The following is a 27,932-nucleotide window of genomic DNA, read 5'->3' as shown; positions in this document are numbered from 1 at the left end:
GTGGGGGGGGTGGATCTCGGCCCCCGCGGCGGGGGTCGAAAAACTGTGGTGGTGGCCGGTGGTGGTCCTACCCCGAGAGGCAGGGCTCCTCCTGCCACCATGGAGACCAGCCCCGAGAACCCCAACCGGGCCGTGGAGTACCTCCTGGAGCTCAACAACATCATCGAGAGCCAGGCCAAGCTCCTTGAGACCCAGCGCCGGCGCATCGAGGAGCTGGAGGGCCAGCTGGACCGGGTCAGCCAGGAGAACCAGGACCTGAGGCAGGAACGCAGCCCGGTAAAGACGCCTGGCTCGGACGCCCCAGAGCAGAACCACAACCACAGCCAGCCTCTGTCCCTCTCCATCCATCATGGTGGAGGCGGAGGCGGTGGTGGTGGTGGTGGTGGTGTAAGTGTTGGTACGAATAGCGGGAACGGCAGCACTTCGGCGGCGCAGGCTACAACTGGTTCAACCACAGCTCCAGGGCCTGGCAGGGAGAGGAGGACCCACACCAGGCTGACCAGAGTTCTCTCCTGCGGCAACAACGCCATCGAGCGAGACCGGCTGGAACGCACCGACAGCACAGACACCAACTCTAGCTCCACCATACGTAGAAAGTAAGTTTTTATCCCGCCCGCCTCTGTTTGTTTTGATCTTCCACCAATCAAAAATAAAAGTGGCTTTTAGGGCCTGCACAATATAACGGAAAACGTATCGTTATCACCAATGTTGATATCGAGGTATACGTATCGCAAAGACTGCTTTAACTGCAATAAAGGATAGATGGTTTGATCTTCCACCGATGAAAGTGCCAGTGAACTTGTCCAGGTGCCACCAAATCGCACACTCTTTCTGTTTACTATTCTACATACCACAGCTGACCATAAAAAGGACGTAGTAGGCTTACAATTGAGAGATACTTTTACCTATTTATTTTGACATATAATGGAGCCTTGAACTTGAAGCATGCTGCATTTGACCACATTATTGGGACATCCTAAATCGTATTTCTGTCATACTAAATAGCATGGAAGTATGGGTATTGGAGTTGGAACGCAGCCTAATTATAGACCACAGTCTGCATGATACCCAATGTGACAGAACATTAACCCACTTAATGACTACAGTATATGAAAGATGTATGGAGTTGTAGCCATAGAGATTATCCCCACAGTGATAGTTACAAAACCTAAGAAGGGATTTTTAAAAATACACACCTCTACCATAAGAAAATATGCAGAGCGCTGGAGGATTATGGGTAGAGCGATAGGGTGCTCAAGGTGTCCATTTCATCATACTGCGTGTGATTATGCCTGCAGAGGGTTAGATTTCCCTGATCCGATGATCACAGTCTATTATGCGCGGTGCGTAGGCGTTGAATAGTAGTGTGCCGAGAAAAACTGGAGTCCAGGCAGGAGGGTGTTGGGTCTTATGCCTTATGTCGGTCGGAACTTTCTGGACCAGCGAAGCTTATCTGTTTGAAGAAAAAAATATCCACCCACTCTTTTTGTGTTTTTCTAGTCTTCTACACTCTGGAGCTGTAGGCAGTTATTTTTTTTTGTTTTTTTTCTCGTTAACTTAAACCTGAAAGTAGCTAGTGGCAAAAAGCTAGTGCATCTGTCCTTTATGCTTACACACACACACACACACACACACACACACAGATAGAGTCAGATTTTGTTCCGAAAGCATTAAGATTTGTGAGTAGGCAGCGCGATTCATGCGAAAAAGCACACAGCATACTGGCAAATATCTTGTTGTCTTTGTGCACTTGATAACATATCTCTGCTCACAATCAGCTCGCCAATTATTACAGGATTTAGCTCATTGTCTGTTTGCTTATGCTCCCATTCTTCTTATCAAATGACTGATTTAGACTTCATCAAATCCCTTATTGATGGGAGTTTCTTCTGCCTCCCTGGCCCCCCTCGCCGTACCTCCTGGGGGGTGGCTTAGTCATAGACTGAAGCACATATTAGTTATTTATGCAGGTGTTAAATGCAGCAATGAATTGCAAATGTGGATCGTGCTGATCCTCCCTTGTTAATTGCCTGTAGCACTTGTAGCTGTCTCTGAGTCTGAGCTCACACAAGCGTGTCATATGAAGTGTCACATTTAATAAAAGAGCCACCCGCACAGTACAACCACCTTGTCTGCCGTCTGGCCATGACTCAGCCTTGGAAAAAATCCCCCAAAACTGGCCTATTAACCTAGGTCAGCGACAAATCCCTCTTCTCCAATAATGGATCAGATGCTAACATGAGTGTCTTCATCACGAGCGCCCGTGACTGCTCCAATCAGAGGGAGAGACAGAAGGGAGAGGGAATAACATGAGAAAGGGGAGTGAAGTGACTGATCGACCTTACTCAGCGTGGCCCAGTCTAAAAGAGAAAAGGTGGAACACACACACTGATTTGCCATCTGTCAACAGAGCGTGTGAGAGAGGGAGGGAGAGATGAGAGAGCAGAGACTGGGCCGGAGAAGGCAAAGCAGAGAGAGAGCTGTCTTTGTTTTTGTCCAATTAGTGTTTTTCTCCTCCAGCGGGCTTCCTCATCCCTGACCTGCTCTTCCTGTGCCTCGCATGACTATTTTGATTCCGGACATAGAAGCTATATAAACTGTCCCCATTTTTATTTTCTTTGTTTCTTTCTGTCTTTTTTTTCCCAATGCAACTACATGAAAACAAAGTCGCTCATCTACTCTTCCTTCTCCCAGCGGCATGCTGCAAACAGCTGTCCCAAATGCAGCCCCTTTTCCTTCCTCTCCTCCCGTTAATGGCAGAACTGTGAACAATGTGAGTCTGAGGCCTCGGGGTGAAAAGACTCAAGACGTTGAGTTCCTCGTCTAAGAAGCAGCAGGGTTGAGGGCATCGCCACAGCCTGCTGCGAGTTAGCATGGCAGATGTATTCCCTTTCTATGTTGTTATTTTGAGAGAGGTTGTGCCAGTGCATTATGTATGAAGCTGTGTGTGTGTGTGTGTGTGGGTGTGTGTGTGTGTGTGTGTGTGTGTGTGTGTGTGTGTGTGTGTGTGTGTGTGTGTGTGTGTGTGTGTGTGTGTGTGTGTGTGTGTGTGTGTGTGTGTGTGTGTGTGTGTGTGTGTGTGTGTGTGTGTGTGTGTGTGTGTGTGTGTGTGTGTTAGGGATGTGCTAAAAAGTTGTTACGTGAATATACAGTATCATGCTAATTATTTTTGTGATATCTGTATTGATTTCAAGCTCCAAAAAATCGCTATTTTGAAAAAATAAAATAAACATACTATTCCTGGTGTTGTTGCAGAGTGAAAGCTGAAAGCAGCATGGCGAACACGAATGACAACATTTTAACAATGCCTTCCAAATACAAAGCCGAATCATACAATAAATCGCAATAAGCATCTTATCGCCATGTATCGTGATATATTATATCCTGCATCGTGAAGTCTTTGCCAGTACCCAGCCCAATTTTGAGTGCATGAAAAATGTGTGAAGGAGGGAGGGAGGTCCACATAGACTGCACGAGAGATTAATTAGTGTGACTAGCTTATAATTACCACAAATCCAAGAGTGATGATTGCTGCTGTGTATGTGTGAATGGCTTTTGCACGAGTGTGTGTGTAGGTGTGCACACAGTAGGATATAGGATGGCCATTATTAGACAGCTGATGTGACCCTGCTGCAGTCATCCGCCGTAAAGGCTTTCAAGTCACGATGTGACACACTCGCTGCATGGGTGCAACATTGTGTCCTTCATTAAGGTCTGCGTACATGCCGCTGTCCTAGTACAGCTCAGAGGATGAGAGAGGCAGGGTCGGCTAGAGGTCTTGCTGACAGCCCCTGTGGTGCTGATATTCAAAGCATTTTAATTATATAACAGCAAGAAAAAAGTAAGCTATCTTTTCCCTTTTTCACTTCCATCTCACGGTCACAGTAGGAGGGTTGTGAACTTCCTGAGAGCCCGGCGAAGGTGCTTGTGTCACCATTCAGTCATCCCCCCCTTTGTCTATCACCCTCTTCAGGCAGGCCGCAGGGCATTGTGGGCATGTGCTTGACTCTTTGTAAAATTGACGTTAATTCTGTTTTGGGAATATGGAGAGCGGTAATGCACTTATCTTTCAAAAGGAGCTTGATTAGCTAATTTGTGTAGCTCTAGTGCACATAACCCCATCCCCTCAACAAGCCTCTATCCACCCCTTCTGTCTCTCTTATTCTCTCTCTTTCTTTCTAACTCTCTCTCTCTCACACACATACCCACACACTCACTCACTCTCGCCCCCTCGCTGTTTCTGTTTCCCACTGCTGCAGATATGACTCAGACAAGCTGCAGAAATTACTTTTGTGCTATTCTCTTTCACTTCCCGTCTTTTGCTCACTCGCATCTTTCTTCCCCGCAATCAACTGAAGCACAGTTTTTGTTCTCAATTGGGTCGATTGAAAATTCTCTCTTAACGCTAATAGGGAGCTCATTAAGGGCTCATTTTTGGCATTTGGAAAAGTATTTTACAGCTCATAGTAGCTTAATAGATAGCGCAGGTAGAGCTGAGAAATAGAAATTAGATGGTCCCGGACAAATGTGTGGGTTAGCTCAGCTCAGCCTCTATTGACCCGCTCCAAACAGTCTTGTGTGTTGTGATGGGAGGCGACCTATTCTCTCCGGACTCACCGAGACTTTTTCTCCAATAACAAACAGTGAAGCTGCAGCTGCTGTTTTTTTTCTCAAGAACTCAAGAGTCTCACACTCTGCTTCATATTGTTTTTCTATTTCAGAATACGTGGTTATTTAAACAATGTTTGATTATGGCAGAAATCAAAATATCCCCGCGCTAAGAGCTAATCATTGATGTGTTTCAGTTTAGCTTGCTGTATATTTAAACGGTGGATGTGTGTGTGGGAGTCAAGTGTGTGTGGGCGTCGTTTTTTTTCCTGCCTTCTCTTTGCCGAGTTCTCTGAGTGCAGCCACTGTTCGTGGCTTTATACAGTGTGTGCAAATGAGAAATCATACTAGTTTCCATTTATATTAAGCCATATGTTGTACATGGTTGCTTGGGGATTCGTGAAGACACATGCTTTAAAGCAACAGTGGCCTATTGCAAAGGATGAGCCTGCTTTTCATCCATAAAGTAGACTGACCCATGATCATGGCTCCCTCTGCACATGTTCAAAAGTCATGCAAAATGCTAAATGTGCAAACACTATATTTGTTAACATGCATTATGGCAGATGGATTCACACGCTTAATAGTTGGACTCTATATATACATGTCGACGTCACATTTTCACATGTCTTTTAAATGGCTTCCTGGCATCATAGTGCGACGTGTTACGTTTTCCCACTTGATTTGGCAACAGTGGATTTGTGGAAGAATAAAAGCTCATGGAGAATCGTTTGGTTTTATCCTCTACAATGTGTTGAACCCAAGAGCCAGACAGCTTGTTGATATACCCCTCCAAATGACCTTGCATCCATAGGCTATGTTTCCTTTTTCTATTCACCCTGTGTCTACGATGAACATGGTGGGGAGTGAATAGCTTTGATGTAAAGTTTTCCTCTGGAACTGTAATGTCCTTGGACTGTGATCGCTGTGAGAGATATACTGTACTGTAGTTGCTGTGGAAACTGTAAAACTGTTCCTCTAGGCAGTTACAATATTGCACCCCAGCTCCCCTCACCTTTCCAGGAGTGACTAGGGGAAGAGGCTGGAAGAAGTTGACTATTTTTTTTCTCTCCCCTCATTGGCAGTTTGGTACAGATTAGCGGAGATTAGCGGCCCTGCTTTGTTATGAGTGAGTGGGTTAAACGTCACTAACTGTCCAATCATGAACCCCCCCCCCCCATCCACTTCACTTTGACACATCATAACGATCCCTCTACCACTCACCCTGGACTCACTTACACTCGATCAAGGCGTGCTTTCCTTTCACCACCAGATGCTACTATAACTGTATTCATTGTCTTGCCCTTTCAAAATGCAGAGGGAGGTAAGTGGCACTTTTCGAGGCGGGATGTTTGACAAATACTCGTGCGCACGTTCTGCCGGAGCTGAATAGGGAGACTGGTTACCGTGGGAACGCCATGAGCTCTTCTGTGAAGAACTCTGTGGGCGAGAGACGCAGCACAGAGAGAGGGAGAGAAATGAACAGAGGAGAGGAGGAGATGGTTGGAGTGGGAGCAGGGTGAAAGACAGAAGCAGGATTGAATGACTTGCTTGATGTGGATGGAGAAGAAGTAATCGAAGACCAGATGAGTGCTGCAGTGTTTTATCTAGGCCGATCACATGGTTACAGGCCTTTCATTGAAAGCTTGGTATGTGCTTTTGTTGAACCCGGCAACCACGGACAACTAGTCATACTTTACCCAAATCCATCTCAGACTTAACAGAAGATCCCCTTGGTGATATCACTTTCTTTGAATTGCTCCCTCTGTGTCTCCCACATCACATTGAAAGGAAGTCCTGATTGTCTATATTGGGTGAATCATATCCAATAAACACACACACACGCACGCACATGCACACACGCATGCACGCACACACACACACACACCTAAATGCGGGCCCTCACACACATGTGCTGGCAAACTCACAGGGTACAAGGCAGCAGGTGCCGTGCGTGCGTAGTTGAGTCGTAACTGTATAACTGTTCCCCTCCTTGTCAGTGCTTTCACCTGGCACTCAACGCCAAAACGCCCACACTGGCAGTCCGCACTGTTGCCAAGCAGCAGGAGACTCAAGCTCGCATTGGAAAGCGAAGTGAGGGCAGGGTATTTGGTAGTGGAAGGGTAAGGGTTTGGGGGGGTTTGTATGAAAACACACTTAAAGGTGAAGTAAGCGGTTTATTTATGATAATATTGTGTTAAATCGCTCTTTATTCATACAGTGATCACTTACATAATGTGCACGTTTCATAAAGCCGGTCTCTCAGTCAGCTGCTCTGCATGTAATCGGCAAATAAACTTATTGGAGGATACCGAAATTTGTATCCAATCACAAGAGAGAACGCTACAAACCGACACCCGTCTCACTCATGGTCTCACTGCCGGTGCACGTCAGAGCAACAGATGGGTGAATGTTTATGCGCCTACAATGGCGGAGCAGGTAAAAATCCTTCCTGATGTCTGTTTTGATGGTTTTTATCATGTTTTATCACACTTGTGGATCTGAGATGATGCTAGATAACTCGCTGCTTGAAGACCGCAGTGCATTAATGTAGTGACATAGGGACGAGCGAGGGGACTGCTAACTGCAGTAACTGACAGGAAGTTAGCTAAAAGAACCATTCCGCTTACAGCACCTTTAACTTCAGGCTACAACGCAGTGTGTGTGGTTATCAAACGTCTCCAGTTGTCAGCTGGATTCCGGCGGGTCACGTGCTGGAGGTGGGATGACGCAGTGCGCTGCCACAGTATTATTTCATAGACAATGGCATTAAAAACAGACTATAACCACAGAAAGGTTTTTGTGGATGCAAATGGCAGGTGCTCTGTGGCTGTGGCGCTGTTTTTCTGAAACTCTAGTTGGTGGTGTGAAAGTCTGCCGCAGGTTATGCCTTCCTGTGTTTGCCTATAGTTGCTTCCAGCTCAACTCATCTATACATAGCCTCACCTACACGCCGACACCCCCGTGCCACTGCACAGGGTCGAGGAAACACTGATTCCGCTCCACATCCTGTTTCAATTCAAAATTCCTCCTCCCCTCCTTTTTTATTTTATTTTTCGTCCTTCTTCCCATCCATTCCCTCCTCCCTGGATTATTTTCAACCTTGCTCTCCTCCGTATTCAACCTCTCCCACTCTCATGTAGCGCGCTCCCCTCCCACTCTCCCTGCTGCCTCCAGCCTCTGGCAACGCACCGCTTTAAATACACGCCACCTCACAATCTTTTTGCTTTTAGCCCTGACTTCCCTGTGTCCTCTCCTCTACTCACTAATATATTTTGACCTGTGTTGTGTTGATTTGTGTCTTGAAATCTTCTTCTAAATGTTGTATGAATCTTGAGTGTGCCTGCCAAGGACAGAGAAAGAGATGTGTACATATTAAGACTGTGTGTGTAGGTAGTGTAATGTGTATTTTGTGTTTCTACGGAGGAGTATAAGAAGGAGGAGGTGGACGATTGGGGCATAATGTGTGTGTGTCTTCTCTTTTTTAATTTTTTTTATGGCACTCACGCAGGGATTCAAGCTTAATTGCTCATGAAGCATAAATCAGCTCCCAGATGAGCTCGTCAACACTTGCCACACTGGGGACACTGCAACAGGAGGAATTAGATACCCGCTGGTGCAATACAAATATTGGTAAAGTGCAAGACCACACACTGTATACAAGCACGGCTCCGGCTTACGTAACAGCACCTCTACCTCTCTCCACAACTCGACCCAAAGCTGTGGTACAGATCAGCGGGTTTATTTGTTCAATATATGTTTGCCTGTGTTAAAAAAAAATCAAATAACGGCAAATTAACAAAAACACCCAGGTCACATCTCATAAGGAAATTTGGCAATATATAATCTTTGCCTGTAAATGAAGCCCTGCATTTTGTCTAGGCGCTGACTTGCAACGTCTGTGTAATTTTTATCAATAGGTATGAACACTGTGCTCTTGTTCCAAACTTTAATTGGAACTTTAAATCATTTGCACGAAGCAAAGGAGCGCTCTGCCTACACAATTATATCCTCAAACACTCTTGCTCTCCTCTGGTAACAAACCCTTGAACTCTTGCTAAGCACCCCACTCATAAAAAACATTAAAAACAAGGCAAAGCCCGTTTCAAATCCCTGTATTTCAGTTTGTGTGATCAGAAAGCTGAAATGATGGCGATATTCTATATTTTTGTGATTATTAACATATCCCATGAAAATACCAAAACCAACAGGACTTTTCCTACTCTCTCTAGGGCTCTCAGATATTCCGAAGATGAATCTTTAGTTTTACAATAATTGCATTTGCTTTTTCCCTTAGGGGGCAGCATAAACAAGATGTGTGAACACAACACTTACATATCAGTTTTAAGTTGTTATTGTTAACCTTATTTACACATAACCAACCAACAGTTACAAAAAAACAACGTCAATTATTTGGAATCGTGTTTGTGGCCACCTGATGAATATTAGGTCCAATATTCACTCTATGTTTTCAGTGTCCACCAACTCCATAGGGAAATATCCTCTTTAACTGCTAAACGCTCCACTGTGTTCACCAGCTAGCTGCCTACTGTGTCAGCCTTCTGCTTGGTGTTGTGCAGTCTGTTTTTGAGCTTTTTAAGCAAAAAACATCTGCCTGCTGTAGCTGAAAATGATTCTAGGAGAGCCTTGAGAGTAAACCAAAACAGTAGAGTTGCAGGACAGCTAAACAATGAGCTGAAAGTCGCTGTAAAGCTCAGTTAATCTGTGGGGAGCTGCAGATTGAGGTTATAATTCTCTGTCGATTCATCGGCATGAAGTAACCTTTTCACAATTGCTGTTTGATGAGGGTATAATAAGAAATACTGATTGACTATAGGCAACACTTGTTCATCATCTTGAGGGATTTATTGACAAAAAGAGTATAACATATCACCAAACTTACTACTTGTAGCTTCTTATCTAATAAGGTTTCTTTGAGCCAACCGTTGATTTTCAAGTTCAAAAAAATTACCTCACAGCTGACCGTACAACAAGCTGGTTAGCTACAGTTATCTGCTGAAGTGTGGCACTACAGTATTTCGAGTCCTTTCTTCCTGGCTTTGCTGCGTCTCATCTCCGTCCCCCTCTCTGAGAGTGTTTCCAAGCCAAAATAACAGGGACTGCGTGTCCTTGACAGCAGCTGGCAACAGTGAGAAACCAGCCATTTACATGCTAATCTCAACCACTGCTCACTCTTCAGCCACTCAATGACAATCTGAGGATGGAACATCTCTAATTCCTGCCCGGGTTACAAGGGGAGCAGAGAGAGGCTTTTGTGCTTTATGTGCACTTTTGCATGCATTGCAGAGAGTGCTTTCACATTTTCACTGAAAACCCCCGCTATAGACCAGTATAGAGCTTTATATAACTCCGTCAGAGTGGCTGTTTCTCACACACACTCATTTAACACTGGCTATTTCCATATATACTTTTATTTCTTTAACCTTGACTTTGAGCTCTGCCTCTTTAGCCTGAACACACTTCCTCTCTGCCAGAACCTGTACTGTTTGTGAGGGCGGGTTCTCTTGAGGACGTTGGTCACCTTGTGGTTGTCAGAGTCTGCACTGTCACACATCTACCTCTCTTTTCCTCCTTTTAAATGTGTCATTCCTTGTGCTTACCATTGCCGCTTTCTGATTTGTCACTATCAATGTGCTGCTTCAAATCTCTTTCTGTCTCTCTGCCTGTCTCTCACTGTTTGTGTGTCTGTCTCTCTGCTTTCTCCGTGTGTGTGTGTGTGTGTGTGTGTGTGTGTGTGTGTGTGTGTGTGTGTGTGTGTGTGTGTGTGTGTGTGTCGTCGCTTCAGTGTCCGGTCGTCTTCTCTCTCAGGGCAGCCCACGTCGGCTCCCTCCACTCCTACGACGGCCCATGCCGCTGTGTTCCCCACCAGTCTGACTGTTCACAGCTTCATCAGTCTCCATCAGTACTGCTGCCCCTCCACTGACCAAAGGTTACAGCAGGAGGACAGGTAAGGGGCTACTGCAGGGCCCGAGTATAGTGAGTGAGTAGCCATAAGAAGCCTGGCAAGTCACCTGCAACAATCCCAAAGCCTGTCACCACAACCCCCAGATCTCTCTCAGTGGCCTTTCACCATCACTTTCTTTTCATTTCATCATTGTCTGCTTGCTTCTCTCCCCCCTGATCCGTCAGCCCCCTATACGCCTGTGTGACTAATAGCTAAAGCTACCAGCTTTTTATAAACACACAGCTCCACACAGAGAGCGTGTATTACTTATTCTCACAATGTTTTCCTCTCCTCATTTATCCCCCACCTGATGCTGTCGTCATCAGACACATCAGCACATTATGCTCCAACACTGCCATCTTATGGAATCAGTCAGCTGTGATGCGCATACACTCCGTGTATGATAAACATAATTTTTACTAAAGATGCCTGTTATGGGGCACCCCGGTGCCTTATCTTTAGAGCTGAGTCCTTGTCGCACTGGCCTGGGTTCCACTCTAGTCCAGAACATTTGCTGTTTCTCTTCCCTCTCTACCCTGTTGCCTATCTGTCTCCCCACTGTCCAACAAAGCATGAAAAATCACCTTATATTAATCTTTCTAAAAAAGGATGCCTTGTCCCTTTTTTAACTAAAACTGGAGGCTTTTCTAGCTTCTATCTGTTTGCTTTCTGCTTTCTCTGCTTGTTGTGTGTGTTAATGTCTTGTGTTATTCACGCTGTCCTCTTTCTTTCTCTCTCTGTCTTGTTTCTTTCTGTGTTTTGACACGTTGCTTTCCAAGAGAGGGGGGTGAGGATGAGGGCGCCCATCAGTTCTGTTGTCCTGCCTCAGGCTGCAGTAGCCCCTCCTCTCGCTGAGCTGAGGTGACCGCACAACAGTGTCTCACTCGCCCATTTACCTGCGAGAAGACTATCACAGTATAATTGCTGCCACTAAAAATCCCTGAGACCTCACTGTGAACCAGAAAAAGTACAGAAACTTAAATGCATGCAACGTAGACTCTTGTGTGACAGTTTTGTACATGTGCTGTCATTTTCTTGTATCATATGGTTTGTGCATAGGCCTACATTTGCCATTTAAAGAATCTAGATGTCGTTTTCTCTCTCTGCTATTTTTCTTTTCTGTTCTTGCAGCAGTAACAAGCTGTCAGAACTCATCACAGTCGTTTGCTCATTACTGTCACACTCATGCTTATCTCGGATCCACTAGTTGAGTCATGTCACTTTGGATGTGCTTTCAGGAGTCACTGTGCAAATCACTACACAGCCCTGTCCCCAACCACCATTATGTAATGTCAGAGAAGCTATCCTCCTATATGATGTAAACACATTAATTGTATGTATAGTGTGTTTAATGTGTTGATTTGATTGTTCATACACATCCCATAATTATTGTCTCATCTATTATCCTGTTTTCCTGAGATTTGTGTTGTTCATTGGACAAAATAAAGATCTTTAGATCCTTAAGACATTCAATTTTTATTTCTTTTAAAAATGCCCGAGGGTGAAATGTGCATTGCTCTAATAAATCTTCTGCGCTCCGATTAAGTCATGCTGGAATGTTCCTCATACACACCCACCTCACTCATCTCCACTCATCCACACGCAACAAAAATTCATTATAGAAATTCCTCCTTCATTTTCATGTTATGCTTGTGTGTTTTGCATACACCTTGAATGTTTATGCTTTTGCAAACAGAACACACAGGATAGGACATATTCCCTTTTTGTTAGGAACATTGGTGCACACATGATGGTGTAATTTGCCAAGTGAAGTTAAATCATGAAAACTTTCTAATGATAGTTATTAACTCTGTACACCACATATGAACTACTGAACTGAAGTATAATTGACAATGTTCCTATAGTCGATTTAATCCACACTGATTATTTCTCATTTTCTGTACTGAAAGCTACTCTAAGTTGTCAATAGCGACTGCCTAAAAAAACACCTGTGTCTCCTTGCTTTCGACTGCATTAACCCTCACTCTACCAATGTATCTAAAATACAGATAAAGGTCCCTGGCCACATAAAATACTATGGAAGAAACAACCATCCGAGCAAAATGTTGACTTATTTCTTATATTATAGTTATATAAGTTATGTCATATGAGAAAACAAAAAGAGTATTATTATTTTAGGAGAGTAACTTATTTAGGGTATTGTGTAAAATGAAAATCTGTTGGTTTCTTTAATACAAATTGCTGCTTTTATCCCAAGTACAATTTTAAATCATCCTTTGACTCATGACTGCATCATTTAGTTTTGAGTAAATTCAGTAAACATTATTTGTTAACATTTTATATTCATGGTGAAACCAACTTGGGGCAAAATGACACCAATACATTTGCATTAAAAAAAGCACTTTTAATTGTTGCTCAAAGAGAAACTGAAGACAATTGAAGACGAGTGGTGAACTATCGTAGTTTACCACCACCAATATGACTGTGTGTGAATGAGTGGAACCTGGAACCCTGTAAAGCACTTTGAGTGCCTAGAAGTGCTGAATAAATCCAATATATGATTATTATTATTATTATTATTATTATTATTATTATTATTATTATTATTATTATTATTATTATTATTATTATTATTATTATCATTATTATTATTATATGAAATCATGGAGAACCAATTAATTGACAAAGTCACCCGTTCTAAAAAAATAATTGCACTTCTTGTATGTCTCTTTGTCTGTTCCTATTAGCCATGTCATTGTGCAGTTGTTTGGTCATATACATCATACAGCTTTTAAGTGAAGTCTAACGCAGTGCTAGGCAGGGTAAGGGAAGTTTAAAGCTGTCAAAAGACTGTCAAGAATGTAGCCAGGACAGCTTTTCAGGGAGAGCAAGAGCCAGGGCATATGAAGGAGTGAGAGAGTGAGAGGAAGGAAGAGAGAGAGAGAGAGAGGGAGGGAGGGTGTCTTTGTTATTACCCTGCTCCAGTTAGTGGGACCTTCCTCTGACAGTAGCAGCATGGTAAGAAGAACTTTCTTTTTTATAACTTTTCTTTTACTTGTAAAAATCATCACAAAGTAGCATTTAGTTTGGTAGCAATAAGAGATGACGTTTTTATGTTGCCTACACTGCAGAAATGTAGTGTGACATGCACATTGTACTGTAGAGCGATGTAACTGAAACATTACAGACAGACACCAAAATAAAGCTTATTCAGTTAATGCAATTATAAATAGTGTCGTGGAGTGCTGGTAAAAAGGGCTTATCCAGTTTTATACCATGTCTTTTATTTTTTAAAGAAGGGAATGATTTGTGAAGATACTAAAAACCTCAAGAAGAAAGTGTGATAAATGGTGCTGCTGAGATGGGCTACCTTTATGACATACTGTGCATGCCGTACAGATGACAGAGGACATACCTTTAAAGGTCTGGGCAATCAATCAGACTTTCAATGCTGTCACTCCTGAGGAAATGCATATTCAGCATTAAGCCAGAGAAAAAAATGCAAAAAAATCCTTCAGAATGACTGTGACCCCAACGCAAATTTGTTAACATAACAAACTTGTCAAAAACGTTTGTCATGTCATTACTAAGTGCCTGTTAGGGGGATCTGTCAACTTCATAGGAGGTCTGCTGCAGTCGGCACTTTGATATGTGAGCACCAGCTCTGTCTGTACCCAGTCTGGATCAGTCAAAAACCTTGAAAAATATCCAGCCTGTCATTCGGGAGGACTCTCCAAAATAGTGTCTGTCAAATGAAGATAGACTACCAGTACATTAAAAAAGGAGAAGTCCATTTGCTAATGAAAGTTTTGACATCATTTTATCAGCCCATCTCTATACAAGACTTATCTCTCTATTCTTTTCATGCTTCGGTGCCAAATATGATCTTATAAGTTTCTGCTATCAAAACACTGCCAACTTCCAGCTACATCGCTATGCAGGCCTGCAGACAATAGCCAACAGCTGTTCAAGGCTTTTATCTCATAATACACCACCTGGGCTCAACATGAAGTGTCATAGTGTCACAGCCGGTTTGAGCCTTGAACTGGATGCTCTGCGTCACAGAATAAATCTTGAATAGTGTGTGTGATGTGAAGCACACAGTTTGAGATAGAGTTGTGTTGGCGGTGGTGGAATGCTCCGATCTGACCGCATGAATGATTTGATTGTGTTCTTTCAGTCTGGCCGTTTGAAAGAATGGAATGACATGTGACAAAGAAAATACACCATTTTTTTCATGGCGGAAGATTTTACTAACACGTGTGTTTTTGTTCTGACAATGGCGGTAAATATTATATCATCAAAGTAATTATCTAGGATCTTGCTGTGGGCCTTTCTGCTCCTTTCGTCATTCATAGTCCACATTGCTGGTCGAAGAGTCTACTTATATCGGCGAATAACTTTGGGACAATTGACAAAATTGACCCAGGGGTCGAGCCTGGGGTGCTTAAAAAGAGATAGCTACAGTGAGTCAATGCTCAGGTGGAAATAATGAGTCAACACAATTGGACCGATCGATGGAAGTATTGGCATTTCCATGGCAGGCAGATGAGAGGTTAATCCCCCCAGCCTCTGTGTCTCGCTGTTGGGTTCGATGGCAGTCAGACCCACTGCCTGTCTCTCATACACACACACACTAACACACACACACACACACACACACACACACACACACACACACACACACACACACACACACACACACACACACACTAACACACACACAGATAAACATATGCACTGTCAGCACATCAATATTATATGAGCAAGAGACAGCAGGTAAAGGACTGCATGGAGTAGTTGACATTGTACTCTGTTGCACACTACACTATTACCTTTTCAATTTCTCTCCCTCTTGTCAATTTCTGCCCACGTCTTGTATTCTTTTTTAACACCATCAGAGATCGTCCTCTCGTTTGTTATATTCCAAACCATCTGTTTTGGCTCCAATTTAACGGTTGGAGGTAGTGAAACTCTGGGCTGGTCTTTATGAGGACGCCTCTAGAGAGAACCTTTCTCTGGCAATGTAACAGGAATACAGGCTTTCTTACATAAGTAATGAGGTGCAGATGCCAGCTGCGATATGGCCACGCTCATATATTATACAACAATGTTTTTCACTCGTATATCATTCTCTAGTTGTCTCTCACCATGTATATTGCCACAGGCATGTCTAAATTGATTATTTTCGTGATAATGCATGTATGTTTGGAGGACTGTTGCAGTGCTTTGCATAAATGTAAAAGCAGCAACCCGTTTTTTGATTTTCAAATATTTCTCCAAACCTTGAGACTTTTCAACAGGTATCTCTCAAATTGAAAATCTTCTTTTAAAACACTCATAGTGAGAAATATAAGTACATGATATTTTCTTCAGGTCTGGAGATGAAAATCAATAGCCTGATGAAGAAAATATTATTTTGATTCTCATTCTTTAAGAGACGTGAACAGATGACAGCTGATGTTGATGAGTAAGGATTAAAGAGTTAAATCCTTCGCTATGAATATTCAAGACTAATTTATGAAACAAGACTTGTTGCTTCTTAAAATTGTGTTGCATATAATACATTACAAGGTTTCTGTGATGCCATTGTATACAAAATGATATTGTGCTCCTGCATGTGCATGGCAGGGAGTTAGTGAAGTGAGTCCCTGCTTGTTTCTACCTGTTGATAGGCAGGCACTCTTGGCACTCATGTGCAAGTTTCCATTCCCTAAAAGGACCAGTTACAAGCAGCTCTGGGGAAGACCTAGTTTTTAGACAAGTTAAGAGAGGACAATATGTGCACAGTTACTAAAAGTATTTTAAAATTCAGGCTTCAGAAAGATTAGACAAAGCTTATTTACGTGGTATACATTATTTTATCTTATTTTCAAGTATTATGTGGACTGTCATTCACAACCCGTTGAGCATCTTCAACACCCACATCATTGGTAAAAACAGTCAATACATCGTCATGGCAACTACGATTCTCATCCTAACAACTGCCTCGCTGCCCGCAAATGTCCCACGGCAACCATCACTAAGCAACCCCCTCCTTTTTTTCTCAGTTTTTTCTATTTAAGGAGCAGAGGAGGAGGAATGATAAATTATGCTGCACATAGAAAAGGCCATTATACGCAACATCTTGTTGCATGTAATTCATTTGCTCAAAATGGAAACGAAGCAAACAATGAAAATAGTAATATGTGGAGTTGCTGTTGAATAATAACAACTTGCTGTGGTGATGTGTGCAATCCTGTAGATGTCAGAATTGTGTCTTATTATAGCTGGGCGTTTTGCCTGACTCTTTGTGTTATGCAACATAATAGAGTTGTTGAGTATTGTTGTTAGACCCAACAATAATTTAGCGAGGTCATGCGTTGCCTGAAAGCACAGGATGTCCTGCTGAAAGGCCCCAGCATTGTACAACGTTTTCCCTCCCATCCACTCCAAAGATTCTGAGGGTTTGGGGAAGTAGTTTCTTGTGTGTTTGCAGTTCAGTATCAATGATCAGATCATGTTACAGATGAAAACATCTACAAGTTATTTCCTTGTTCCCTGATTGGCCTTTTCCTCCTCGTCTTGTTTTTACTAACTAATCACGTAACACAGGGAGTCTATGCGATCCAATGGAACAGAAGGAATTTAAGGAGGGAGGGAGGAGGACATAATTAAACCCACTCAAAGGAAAAATTGTCAAAGTCTACACAGCACCATTTCAGCTCCTTTTTTGTCAACTGCGTTTAATGTGTGACACAGAGCCTAAACTATGCAAAAAGTAGAAACCACTAAAGCAATGTACCACAAAAATGTCTCTCTTTCATATTATTTCAATTGGCCATAACTCTCCTTTGCCCTTTTATGGGGCAGAGCACAGCTGACTGAGGGGGGTGCGGCCTACACAAAGAGGAAATACAGGCAGGGGCATGTGACTGCAGCTCGTTGTCCCAAACACAGACTGTGTAATTTACTCAGGGTGGATTTTGTCTGGGAAAAAGTGTGTGCCGCAGGACATGGAAGGATTTCTGGACTTACTTGGGTTGTGAGAAGTTTTGCGATTATTGCTATGCACACTCCAAATGGAATTGAATCCATTTGATACCAGCTAAACTTTTTGGGGGATTTAGTTGCAAATCTTTGTTACTTGTTAATACGTCAGTCTCATAGATCGAGCGAGAGTCAGCCTGGGAGGAGGTGAACTGTGAATGTGTTTAGGCAAATGATATTTTGTAGTGAGCTTAAGTGTCCACACCTGTGGCTGACAGAGCAACCTGGTCTTTCCTGTCAGTATGGTGTCGCTGGTATGTGGCATTGGAGGTGTGTGATGATGACTCTTTAAAACAAAATGTGATATGACTGTTATGTGTTTATGTCAGACGAGGATACACTGGGAGACAGACAGAGAGCAAGTGAGTGAGAAGAGCAGCTCATAAACACCAATAGACTTGGCTTAACATAGTCATTTATTAACTCATCCTCTGGACTCGTTAAGGAAGGAGATAGGGATCAGGGACTTTTTTTATGTCTGTTGGATCTTCAATTCCCAAATGCGAACGTGGAACGCTGTCAGATCTCAGGTTTTGGCACTGCTTTGAAGCAATAGGAGTTCACCATGACTACCACTAAGAGATGGTTAGCTTCTCGCCGCTGCAAACTTTACCAGTAAGTCCTTATATGTAAGCTTTTAAGAATGATTTGACATACTTTGTTGACCCTGAACTTACTCAATCACTAATTCAGTCTGTAGTGTGCACTTCAAACAAGTGTTTGATGTGATGTCTTTTCAGAACACTTATTACTCATAAGTGGTTCATTCTAAAAGCTTCTGCTCATTTTCTCTCGCAGTGTGGAAGGGGATTCCCAGGGTCCAGAGACGGGCGCCCACAAAGACAGCTCATTCGGCCAGACACCTTACCTGCGTGGCTCAGATCGATATACTGACAGCAGTAGTGGGGCACCCGTTGGTACAAGGGACCCTTCATGCGTGGCTGCCTCTAATTCAGCCAGCTTGGCCTGGGCACTGCGAACACGCCACCAACCAGCAAGTCTGGCCCTCCGCAAGCAAGAGGAAGAGGAGAACAAGAGATGCAAGCCCCTTTCGGACAGCTATGAACTCTCAACAGATCTGCAGGATAAGAAGGTATCAATGGAGATGCTGTTGGTCAGAAGATTTGTGTTCAACGTTGCTCCATAGGCCATATAAGCACTATAGCAAACATTATGTAGATTCCATTCAGTCAGGGTTTATGGGAGAAAGAACATTCAGACGCTGAATATGTATTATGTTTTCTTCTCCGGCACTATTTTCTCAGGTGGAGATGTTGGAAAGAAAGTACGGCGGCTCCTTTGTAAGTCGCAGAGCAGCTCGGACCATTCAGACGGCCTTCAGACAGTATCGCATGAACAAGAACTTTGAGCGCCTCAGAAGCTCCGCCTCGGAGAGCCGCATGACACGCCGCATCATCCTGTCCAACATGAGACTGCAGTATTCCTTTGACGAGCGACAGCCACAGCAGCAGGCCCAGACACAGACCAGCTTCACCCACAATGTGGCCATAGGGCCTCCTCATTCGCCCGACACGGATCGCCAAAGAGACTACACCCACTTAGAGGACTCCTTCTCCAAACAGGTAAGTGTTGCGGGTTATTCAGGTTAAGTTATTTATATATCCGTTTATTACATGATAGCCTGAAAGGTATCATAGAAAGAAACAAAGGACTTTAATAACAGGTTTTACTTTCTGACACGATGGATGCTAAACTCTTACCCCACTTTGTGTTCCCTTTATAGGTTAAGTCCTTAGCTGACTCCATAGACGATGCCCTCACCTGCCGAACGGGCCGCGATGACTCCCAGGAGGGCAGCAGGGAGGGTGGAGGGCTCAGCGAAGACTTTGGGGAGTGTGTGTGGAGCAGCAGCAGCAACCCGTCCTCACAAAGAGGTTTGGGAGAACGGGCTAGAGGTCCTGGAGGAGGACTCAGTATGCACGGCGACAGCACCGCCACCTCTTACAGTGACGTCACACTTTACATGGACGACGGCATGCCTTCATCCCCGCTGTCCTTAGATAGGGCCCCCAGCAGCACAGATACAGAGTACTGGGGCCCCGGCGGTGGGGTCGGAGTGCGTGAGGACAGCAGAGACACCGAGGGAGGGGGCAGCAGCAACAGTCGGCGCAGCACCCCGTGTACTGAGTGCAGGGACTATCGTCTGAGGGGGGCGCATCTGCCCCTCCTCACCATCGAGCCACCCAGTGACAGCTCGGTGGACATGAGCGACCGGTCCGATCGTGGTTCTCTGAGCCGACAGCTGGTCTACGAGCAGGAGCCCGGTGTAGGGGCTGGATCACCTCAGGGAACCCTCAAACACTCCCCCAACACAGGCACCACCCGCCCACCCTCCACAGCCGCTGCCCAGGGTCAGACCCGGGCTCCTGGCAGACCCTTACCCACTCACATACCTCACCAAGTGGTGGCCCCCCACCACCACCATCACCACCACCCTATCCACCAACATCAGTACCCGGACACACCCTCGTCCTCCTCGTCCCCCCAGCAGCCCCCCACCACCCCTCTGTCCTCCTCCTCCTCTACAGCGCTGCCCCCCGGTGGCCTGGAGCAGCCGTGTTGTTCGGACGGAGACAACGACTCGCTCAACTCAACCACCAACTCCAACGAGACGGTCAACTGCAGCTCAGGCTCCTCGTCCCAGGACAGTCTGAGGGAGCCTCTGCCTCCTCTGGGGAAACAGACCTACCAGAGGGAATGCCGACACAGCTGGGACTCCCCGCCCTTCAACAGTGATGTGGTGCAGAGACGCCAGTACCGCATAGGACTCAATCTCTACAACAAGTAAGTAAAAAATAGAAGTGGTCTTCAAGCAGCAAGTTATCTAGCATCATCTCAGATCCATAAGTGTGATAAAACATGATTAAAAACCATCAAAACAGACATTGGGAAGGATTTTTACCTGCTCCGCCATTGTAGGCGCATACACATTCACCCATCTGTTGCTCTGGCGTGCACCGGCAGTGAGACCATGGAGTGTATATAGTATATATGAGTGAGAAGCGTGTCGGTTTGTAGAGTTCTTTCTTCTGATTGGATAAAAATTTCGGGATACTACAATAAGTTTATTTGCCGATTACATACAAAGCAGCTGACTGAGAGATCGGCTTTATGAAACGCGCACATTATGTAAGTGATCACTGTATGAATAAAGAGCGATTTTAGACTTATATTAACATAAATAAACCGCTTACTTCACCTTTTAAACTGATCAAGCTGTAGTGACACATTTATTTTTCCTTGACTACAGGAAGCCAGAAAAGGGGATCCAGTACCTGATAGAGAGAGGTTTCGTATCGGACACTCCGGTTGGGATCGCTCGCTTCATCCTGGAGAGGAAGGGCCTCAGCAGGCAGATGATTGGAGAGTTCCTGGGAAACCGACAGAGACAATTCAACAAAGATGTTTTAGAGTGAGTATAGGGGCAAGGCACATAAGCAGCCGGGTTATAGATGGGCAGTTGTAATAATAGATCAGAAAATGTAAGAAAATCAGAAAAAAAGGTACAGATGAATGTTTTATCTTTACCTTCAGAAGAAAAAATAAATTAGTTTAAACATGGATTATTATTATTGTATTTGCACACCGCATTTTACCACACATTTGCCAAGTCTAAAGGGATGCAAACTTGAGGCAAACCTGATCCCCTCCCTACACACACACACACAAACATAATATTTGACAATCTGCATGGCTGGATGAATTCTGAGTTTCTGGGGTGTGCATAAGTAAAGGTTACACTGTGGTATCTGCTCGGGGTGTTTCAGCTGTGTGGTGGATGAGATGGACTTCTCAGGAATGGACCTAGATGACGCTCTCCGGAAGTTCCAGGCTCAGATTAAAGTTCAAGGAGAAGCCCAAAAAGTGGAGAGGCTCATAGAGGCTTTCAGGTTTGTGTTGTATACAGTGTGATTAACTGAATTGTAAAAGCTGTGGATGCAGCATTAGGAATGTAAGTGTTTTAACATAATGTTTCTGTCTTTTGTGCAGTCAGAGATACTGTGTGTGTAATCCGACCCTGATTCGCCAGTTCCAAAACCCGGACACCATCTTCATCTTGGCCTTTGCCATAATCCTCCTCAACACAGATATGTACAGCCCCAACGTCAAAGCCGAGAGGAAGATGAAACTAGAGGATTTCATCAAGAATTTGAGAGGTGTGACCAGACAGAAAAGACAAATATTCTTAAAAACACAACTTATGTTGTCTCTGTTATGATGTCTCTCAAACATGTTGGCTTTATGGACACTATAAGCAAAGTCTCTTTATTATGAATTGATGTAATGGGACTTTTGCACATGCTGCTTGGATTAAAGTATTAGTGTCCATTAGATTGGTAAGAAGAAGAGTTTTAGTCCCAACTGAAACAGAATGTTCCCCCTCTGTTATGGCATACGCATCAGCTCTGTAAATCCCTTGTCCTGTATTGTCCAAGAAAAAAAATCCCCAATGGAGAAATGAATTGCTGACGCATGTTAGTTTTGACAGAATACATTCTCCTTCTACTTGATGGATACCTTGTTTCAATCTTGCATAAAGCAGCAATATCAGCTTTCTATCAAGAGCCAATGGTCAAACTGAACCACACAGCCGCTATATTTATAACATTCTTTTTAAAAACACATTGGTTAAAATCTCCTTTTTATCAAAAATTACAAACACGAACACAAGTCTTGTCCTGCACCACATTATTTATTTACTACAAACAGGTATGATTAATATGATATCTGTTGGACTTTAAATGTTGTTACGCTTTCAAATACATCTTGCTCCCTCAGTGAAAACTGTAAATATCAGTATTTTGATCAGACACACTCTATCATTTGTGTTTTATACAGTGCAGTTTTGAGTTTTCCTAAACCCCTCCCTTCCTCTTCTCTCCCCCAAGGCGTAGACAATGGTCAGGATATACCCAGGGACCTACTGGTTGGGATCTACCAGCGGATAGAGAAATGGGAGCTACGCACCAATGATGACCACGTGTCGCAAGTGCAGGCGGTGGAGAGAGTCATCGTGGGCAAGAAGCCTGTGAGTTTTATTAGTGAATAAGGCAGCAGGGTTTTGACATTTGTTGTCACTACTAGTTTATTCATTTATTTGTAATGCATTTGTCCGTATAGGTGCTGTCCCTTCCCCATCGTAGGCTGGTGTGTTGCTGCCAGCTGTATGAGGTTCCTGACCCAAACAGACCTCAAAGGACAGGAGTGCACCAACGAGAGGTCTTCCTCTTTAATGACCTTCTTGTGGTAAGCCTAATTTATTACGTTCTAGGAATGGTAGATATGAAAACAACTTCATTTAAAAGGACCCTGTCAAACAAATTCATCTTTGTTGTGCATCAGGTGACCAAAATCTTCCAGAAGAAGAAAACCTCAGTGACTTACAGTTTCAGACAATCGTTCCCTTTGGTTGAGATGCAAGTGCACATGTTCCAGAACTCATGTAAAACCCCTCTTTTGATTAAGAACATTTCAACTGTCCTTAATGACCTGCTATATGATATGCTAATATTTTGTTTATCTCTTTTTGCATCTTTTAGACTACCCTCATGGTATCCGCCTGACAACGGCAGTTCTGGGTGGGGAGAGGAAGGTTCTTATCGTCTTTATGGCACCCAGTCAGCAAGACCGCACCCGCTTTGTTAGCGACCTCAGGGAGAGTATTGCTGAAGTGCAAGAGATGGAGAAATATAGAGTAGAATGTAAGTTCTCCATCTACTGGTCATTCATGTGAACTGTAGCTTCGGTCGGCTTGACGTTTTGTGCAGGTGTCAAACATGGCACTTTAATATCAACGAATAGTGTGTTTGTATTGTGGTGAAGATAAATAATTCTTCTCTTAAATTCATTATGTTTATTCACAGCCGAGTTGGAGAAACAGAAAGGTGTGATGCGGCCCAGCTTGCTCACTGGAAGTATGGTCGGAGGCGTAGGTGTGAAGAGCGATGCGTTGAATGGCACCCTGGGAAGGACGAGTTTTGATGACAACTGCTGCGACGGTCTCAAACGCACCGCGCTCAGCTCATCTCTCAGGGACCTATCGGACGCAGGTGAGACGACAACACCTTAGAGACGGGGTCAATTTCATTTTTACTTCCTGTCAGCTGGGTTGAAATGGGTAGCACATATTCAACAGTGATTATCTTTTCTATTACTACGTCTTGTTCCTCTTGCTCACTGCCATTTAGACACGGCTTATTATGCAATTCCTATCTTTAAAGCTATAGTGCACTGCGTAACTTCTGTTGCCCCATGAGGAATTTTCATTCTCAGGAGTTATCAAAACAACACTATCGGTGCATCTATGAGGTATGATTACTTATGAGGTTAGACTTTGGTGATCGCACGTAGATTTTAGACTTAGTGTTGTACTTCCAGGTTTTTTTCTTAGCATTAGAATCAAGACTGAAACATTTCTTCTGCGCTTCTTCTCTGAGCTCCTGTGCCAGTTTCAGTTGTTGACATCAGTTTGTAAACACTGCCATACAGAGAAACACAGAGAATGTTGTGGAACTGATAGGCTTAGTCAACTGTGTCAACTCGTTTGACGATGGCTTGAATGGTACCGACATTCATTTGTATATGAAAAAGATAAGCACTTTAGATTTTTTTTTTAACACGTGAACAAACATTCATATCCTCCACTCTTGCTAACCTGCCTCTTCCTGGTGGGGTGCAGGAAAACGTGGTCGCAGGAACAGTGTTGGTTCTCTGGACAGTACCATGGAAGTAAGTCTTAAAGACTCGATGTTGACCTGTAACCTTTCCCGAGCACGCTCTGTGTGTGTACAGTGTGCATATATTAATGGTTGGCGCGTGTACATGTATTTGCGTGTATCCACATGTACCTGTCCTGTACTGACATCCCCTTTGCATGGCTGTGTGTTCAAACTTGCCAAAGCATGTTTTCGTCTGCAAATACAAGTATGTCCTGTGTTTTAATGTGTGTGGGAGATTAAAATCTTCCAGTAATTTTCCAAAGCATGACAACGCTTTATCCACCCAGGGTTCCATCATTAGCAGCCCACAGCCTCACCAGCGCTACCAGATGCCTGGTGTGGTGCCCGGCTGCTACACAACAGAAGACTTCCGGCCTCATCGCCCCATCCTGAGCCCCGGATCGGGGGTGGGGGGTGGGCCGGGGCTGCAACACACCACTGCTGGGACAGGAGTTGGGGGAGTCTCCAGCAGTGTAGACAGAGCAGGAGCGGGGAGCGGCCCTGGGGGGAGCAGCAGCAGCAGCAGCAACAACAACAGCGGCTCCTTCCTGGGCTCACTATTTGGCAGCAAACGCGCCAAACCACCAGGGCCCCTTATACCACCGGGGCCACTCTTCCCCGCGCCTGTCCCCCCACCGACTACGGGAGGGCCCCCTCCTCTCTCCCCTTCATCTCTGTGCCAGATGGACGGGGGACCCTCCAAGATCCAGGCACTGCACGCACAGTACTGTCACATGGGCACCGCGCAGCCCCCACCGCCGTACTACCACCACCATCGCTACCACGCCCAAACTGGCCCTCCGCCCCTGCAAGGTATGCCCCCTCATACTACTATACAGAGAGGGCCACTACCCTGTCGCCCTCCGCTTGGCCTCCCGCTGCACGGCCAGCACCCGCAGCTGGCCCATCTCTCCCAGCTCTCCCAGCATGGGCTTCAGGGTCGTTACACCAACATGGTGGTGGGATGTCCCCCACCCCTTTCTCCTCTCTCCCAACATTCCCCGAACCCCCAGTTCACCATGTACCACGCGCAGCCCACACTCTCTACTATCAGAGGGGCCGTCGTCCCTGGAATCAAGCTACCGCTCACCCTTTCACACTCGCAGCCGCACCCCCACGCACACTCCCAAACCCACCCCGGACACGTGCTCACGCCGCACCCAGGCACCAGCAGCCACTCCGCCCACCAAACTCACTTTATATTCGGCACGTTGCCGCACAACCTGCCGTCCGCCTCCGTCAATGCCCATCACGCGGCGTCCGGCGGCCAGTATCTGCCCCAGTACCCTCCTCTTTCTTCTATCCCCCCTCCCCCACCACACTCCCCTTTACCCCCCCCTTTGTCCCCCCTTACCCCTCTTACACCTCTCTCCCCTCACCCCCCCCAGCACCCCGGGCCGCCTCAGCAGGGGCCGCAGCAGGGGATGGGGGCTGGGGCGACCGGTACAGGGGGCAGCTCCAAGTCCAAGCCTATCAACAGGATAAGTACCGTGGTGTGAGCCGGCTGTGGGGCCCCAGGGCTCAGAGGTCAGATGATGTCAGAGTGGAGGAGGCTGGCAGAGCTCGGCCCAGGACCAAGTCTGCCAGGACAGAGAGCAACAGCAGCAGCGCCAGCGACAAGAAGAAACGCAGCTTGCTTCGTCTCTGTTACTTTCACCTTCGTTTCCCACATATGTAGGTAGTGAGCTAAAACGCTCGGTTGGGGTAAAAAGGCATGTGTGTACATCTTTAAGAACCTGCACACACAAAAACACATATGCACAGCCACACCAACATACACACAATATCAGAAATCTATAGCCATATAATTTAAAAAAGAAAGTAAATGATCTATATCTATATATATTTATTGCCTCAGTTTTAATTGTTTAAAGTATAGTTGAGTCTGTATGAGACTATTTACATGTACAGTACCAAGATGTGATAATGTGACGCTGGAAAACCGGAGACCATATATATATATACGTATATCCAGCTGCATACATGGAGATGTAAATAAAGACTTGACCACGAAATGCATTCCAGCGGAGTTTGGCATCAGAAATCGTCAGTGTTGCAAAAAAATGCCCCTTGACTTTGCAATAATTTACTTGGCTTCGTGATGTCTCTGTCAATTTTGCAGGTTCCGCTTTGCTGACGGGCATCTTTTTTTGTCTAAAGAAGACCTCAGATGTGTTGCTTTGTCTTAAACTTTAGAAACCAGAAGAACACGGCTTCCTGACAGTCTTTTGCTCAATGGTCTTTTACATGTTAACAGGAGCCCCCTGGCTTTTTAATGCATTCCACATGGGGTATGGGAATTAAAGATACAATCAATAATATATTTTGAATGTTTCTGAAGCTTTTTGCTGTTTTATTGATATAATATATACCTGAGTATGATGAATATTGTCTGATTATTGTTTTGATCAGTGATTAATTATATCAGCAGATGTTTGTACATGGTTATAGAGAGTATATGCACATATATTCCCTCAGTTTGCCATTGCCACTAGAGGGTGGTCTGATATGTGAAGTTTGATTTATTTCCATAGTACCATTGTTTCCATTGAGTTCATATTTTTAATAATTATTATTATTGATTGTTGAAAATAATGAATGAGGTATAGTTTTGTTCAGATTGATATGAACATCAACAAACTTTCTCCTCTTCTGTTTTGTTTGAGGTTAGAAAAAAGAGGCAAAATCAGATGCGGTTGACAAAGAAATGTATACATAAAGACCAGATTTTAGTTCATTGTTGACTTTTATGAGTATGAGACTCCTGCTAATGGGAATATGTGTAAAATTGGTTAAAGAATTTGGAAAAAAGCCCTTGATTTTGGAAGATAGCTGTCCATCATAAATATACAGGACACCATTCCTCGCAGCCATCAGATTTTGCCATTGTGCGCTATTCTATGTTTTTGAACAAGCGCGCTTTTACATGAGGTTTTGTGGTTTTGCAAACGTGATGTCTTAAGTCAGAAATGGCCTTCTTCTAAACCTCCCCTTCTGCCACTTTTACTAATCTCTTAATTCATTGTCTGATGCCATGGGATCCTGCTGAGGGCTTCGTGGTGAAAAGAATTAAAGAGAAATTGCAAGAGTCCAGAATGTTAAAAAGCCTACAGGTATACTGTACTCCCCCCTTTGTTTTTTGTGGGCTTTGTAGAAATTTTGCCTCGTTTTGCTAAATTTTTGTTGGAGGTTACGATTGAGCACTGATGTGGTTGACCTTTAGTGTCATTGATCTGACTGAGTGGAAACTACATATATTTATTATTTATGAGATAATGAATGGAATGGAAAAAGTAACTGGAATGAGCTACTGAAAAAGATTTCAAGGTTCAAAAATATCTCTATCCTTAAGAGTATGGATTTGAAGGAGGTTTGGAAAGTTAAGAATGTCACAGGAAGATTTGTTTAAGTATGTGATGGCTAGCCTTTTCTTTTCACAGTGTCCCTTTTGACTCTTTATTTTGCATGAATATATCTGCACTTATTGAATAGATTGTACTGTAAAAATCTGAATGTACATATTACTATACATAGGCTTCTCATCATATATATGGGATGAACTAGGACCATTCTGTATTCAGGTGTGTGCATGTGAGTGCCACTAAGTATGTACATACAAAAGAGGGACA

The 27,932-nt window shown here is 44.2% G+C and overlaps 1 protein-coding gene across 2 annotated transcripts; it reads left to right on the top strand.

The window, feature by feature from the left end:
- Positions 1 to 99: 99 nt before the first annotated feature.
- iqsec2b (IQ motif and Sec7 domain ArfGEF 2b) lies at positions 100 to 25,943 on the top strand (the record flags this gene model as incomplete). Of its 2 annotated transcripts, XM_080031871.1 has the most annotated exons (14): positions 100 to 596; positions 18,362 to 18,656; positions 18,829 to 19,146; positions 19,308 to 20,368; positions 20,835 to 20,996; positions 21,352 to 21,474; positions 21,575 to 21,741; positions 22,474 to 22,613; positions 22,706 to 22,831; positions 22,928 to 23,027; positions 23,125 to 23,286; positions 23,449 to 23,634; positions 24,264 to 24,313; positions 24,591 to 25,943. In XM_080031871.1, the coding sequence occupies 14 exons, from the start codon at positions 100 to 102 to the stop codon at positions 25,800 to 25,802; spliced, it is 4,599 nt and encodes a 1,532-aa protein (XP_079887997.1). In that variant the 3' UTR covers positions 25,803 to 25,943. The 2 variants fall into 2 exon arrangements, with proteins under 2 accessions (XP_079887997.1, XP_079887996.1); XM_080031870.1 differs by lacking the exon at positions 24,264 to 24,313 and having other exon boundaries at positions 24,591 to 24,752.
- Between the last annotated feature and the right edge of the window lie 1,989 nt (positions 25,944 to 27,932).

The sequence above is a fragment of the Ammodytes marinus genome (genome assembly GCF_949987685.1).
Source record: "Ammodytes marinus genome assembly, chromosome: 7".
In the NCBI taxonomy this organism is placed as follows: Eukaryota; Metazoa; Chordata; class Actinopteri; order Uranoscopiformes; family Ammodytidae; genus Ammodytes; species Ammodytes marinus.
The sequence above is the reverse complement of the archived record's forward strand: the minus strand, read 5'-3'. Positions and strand labels throughout refer to the sequence as shown.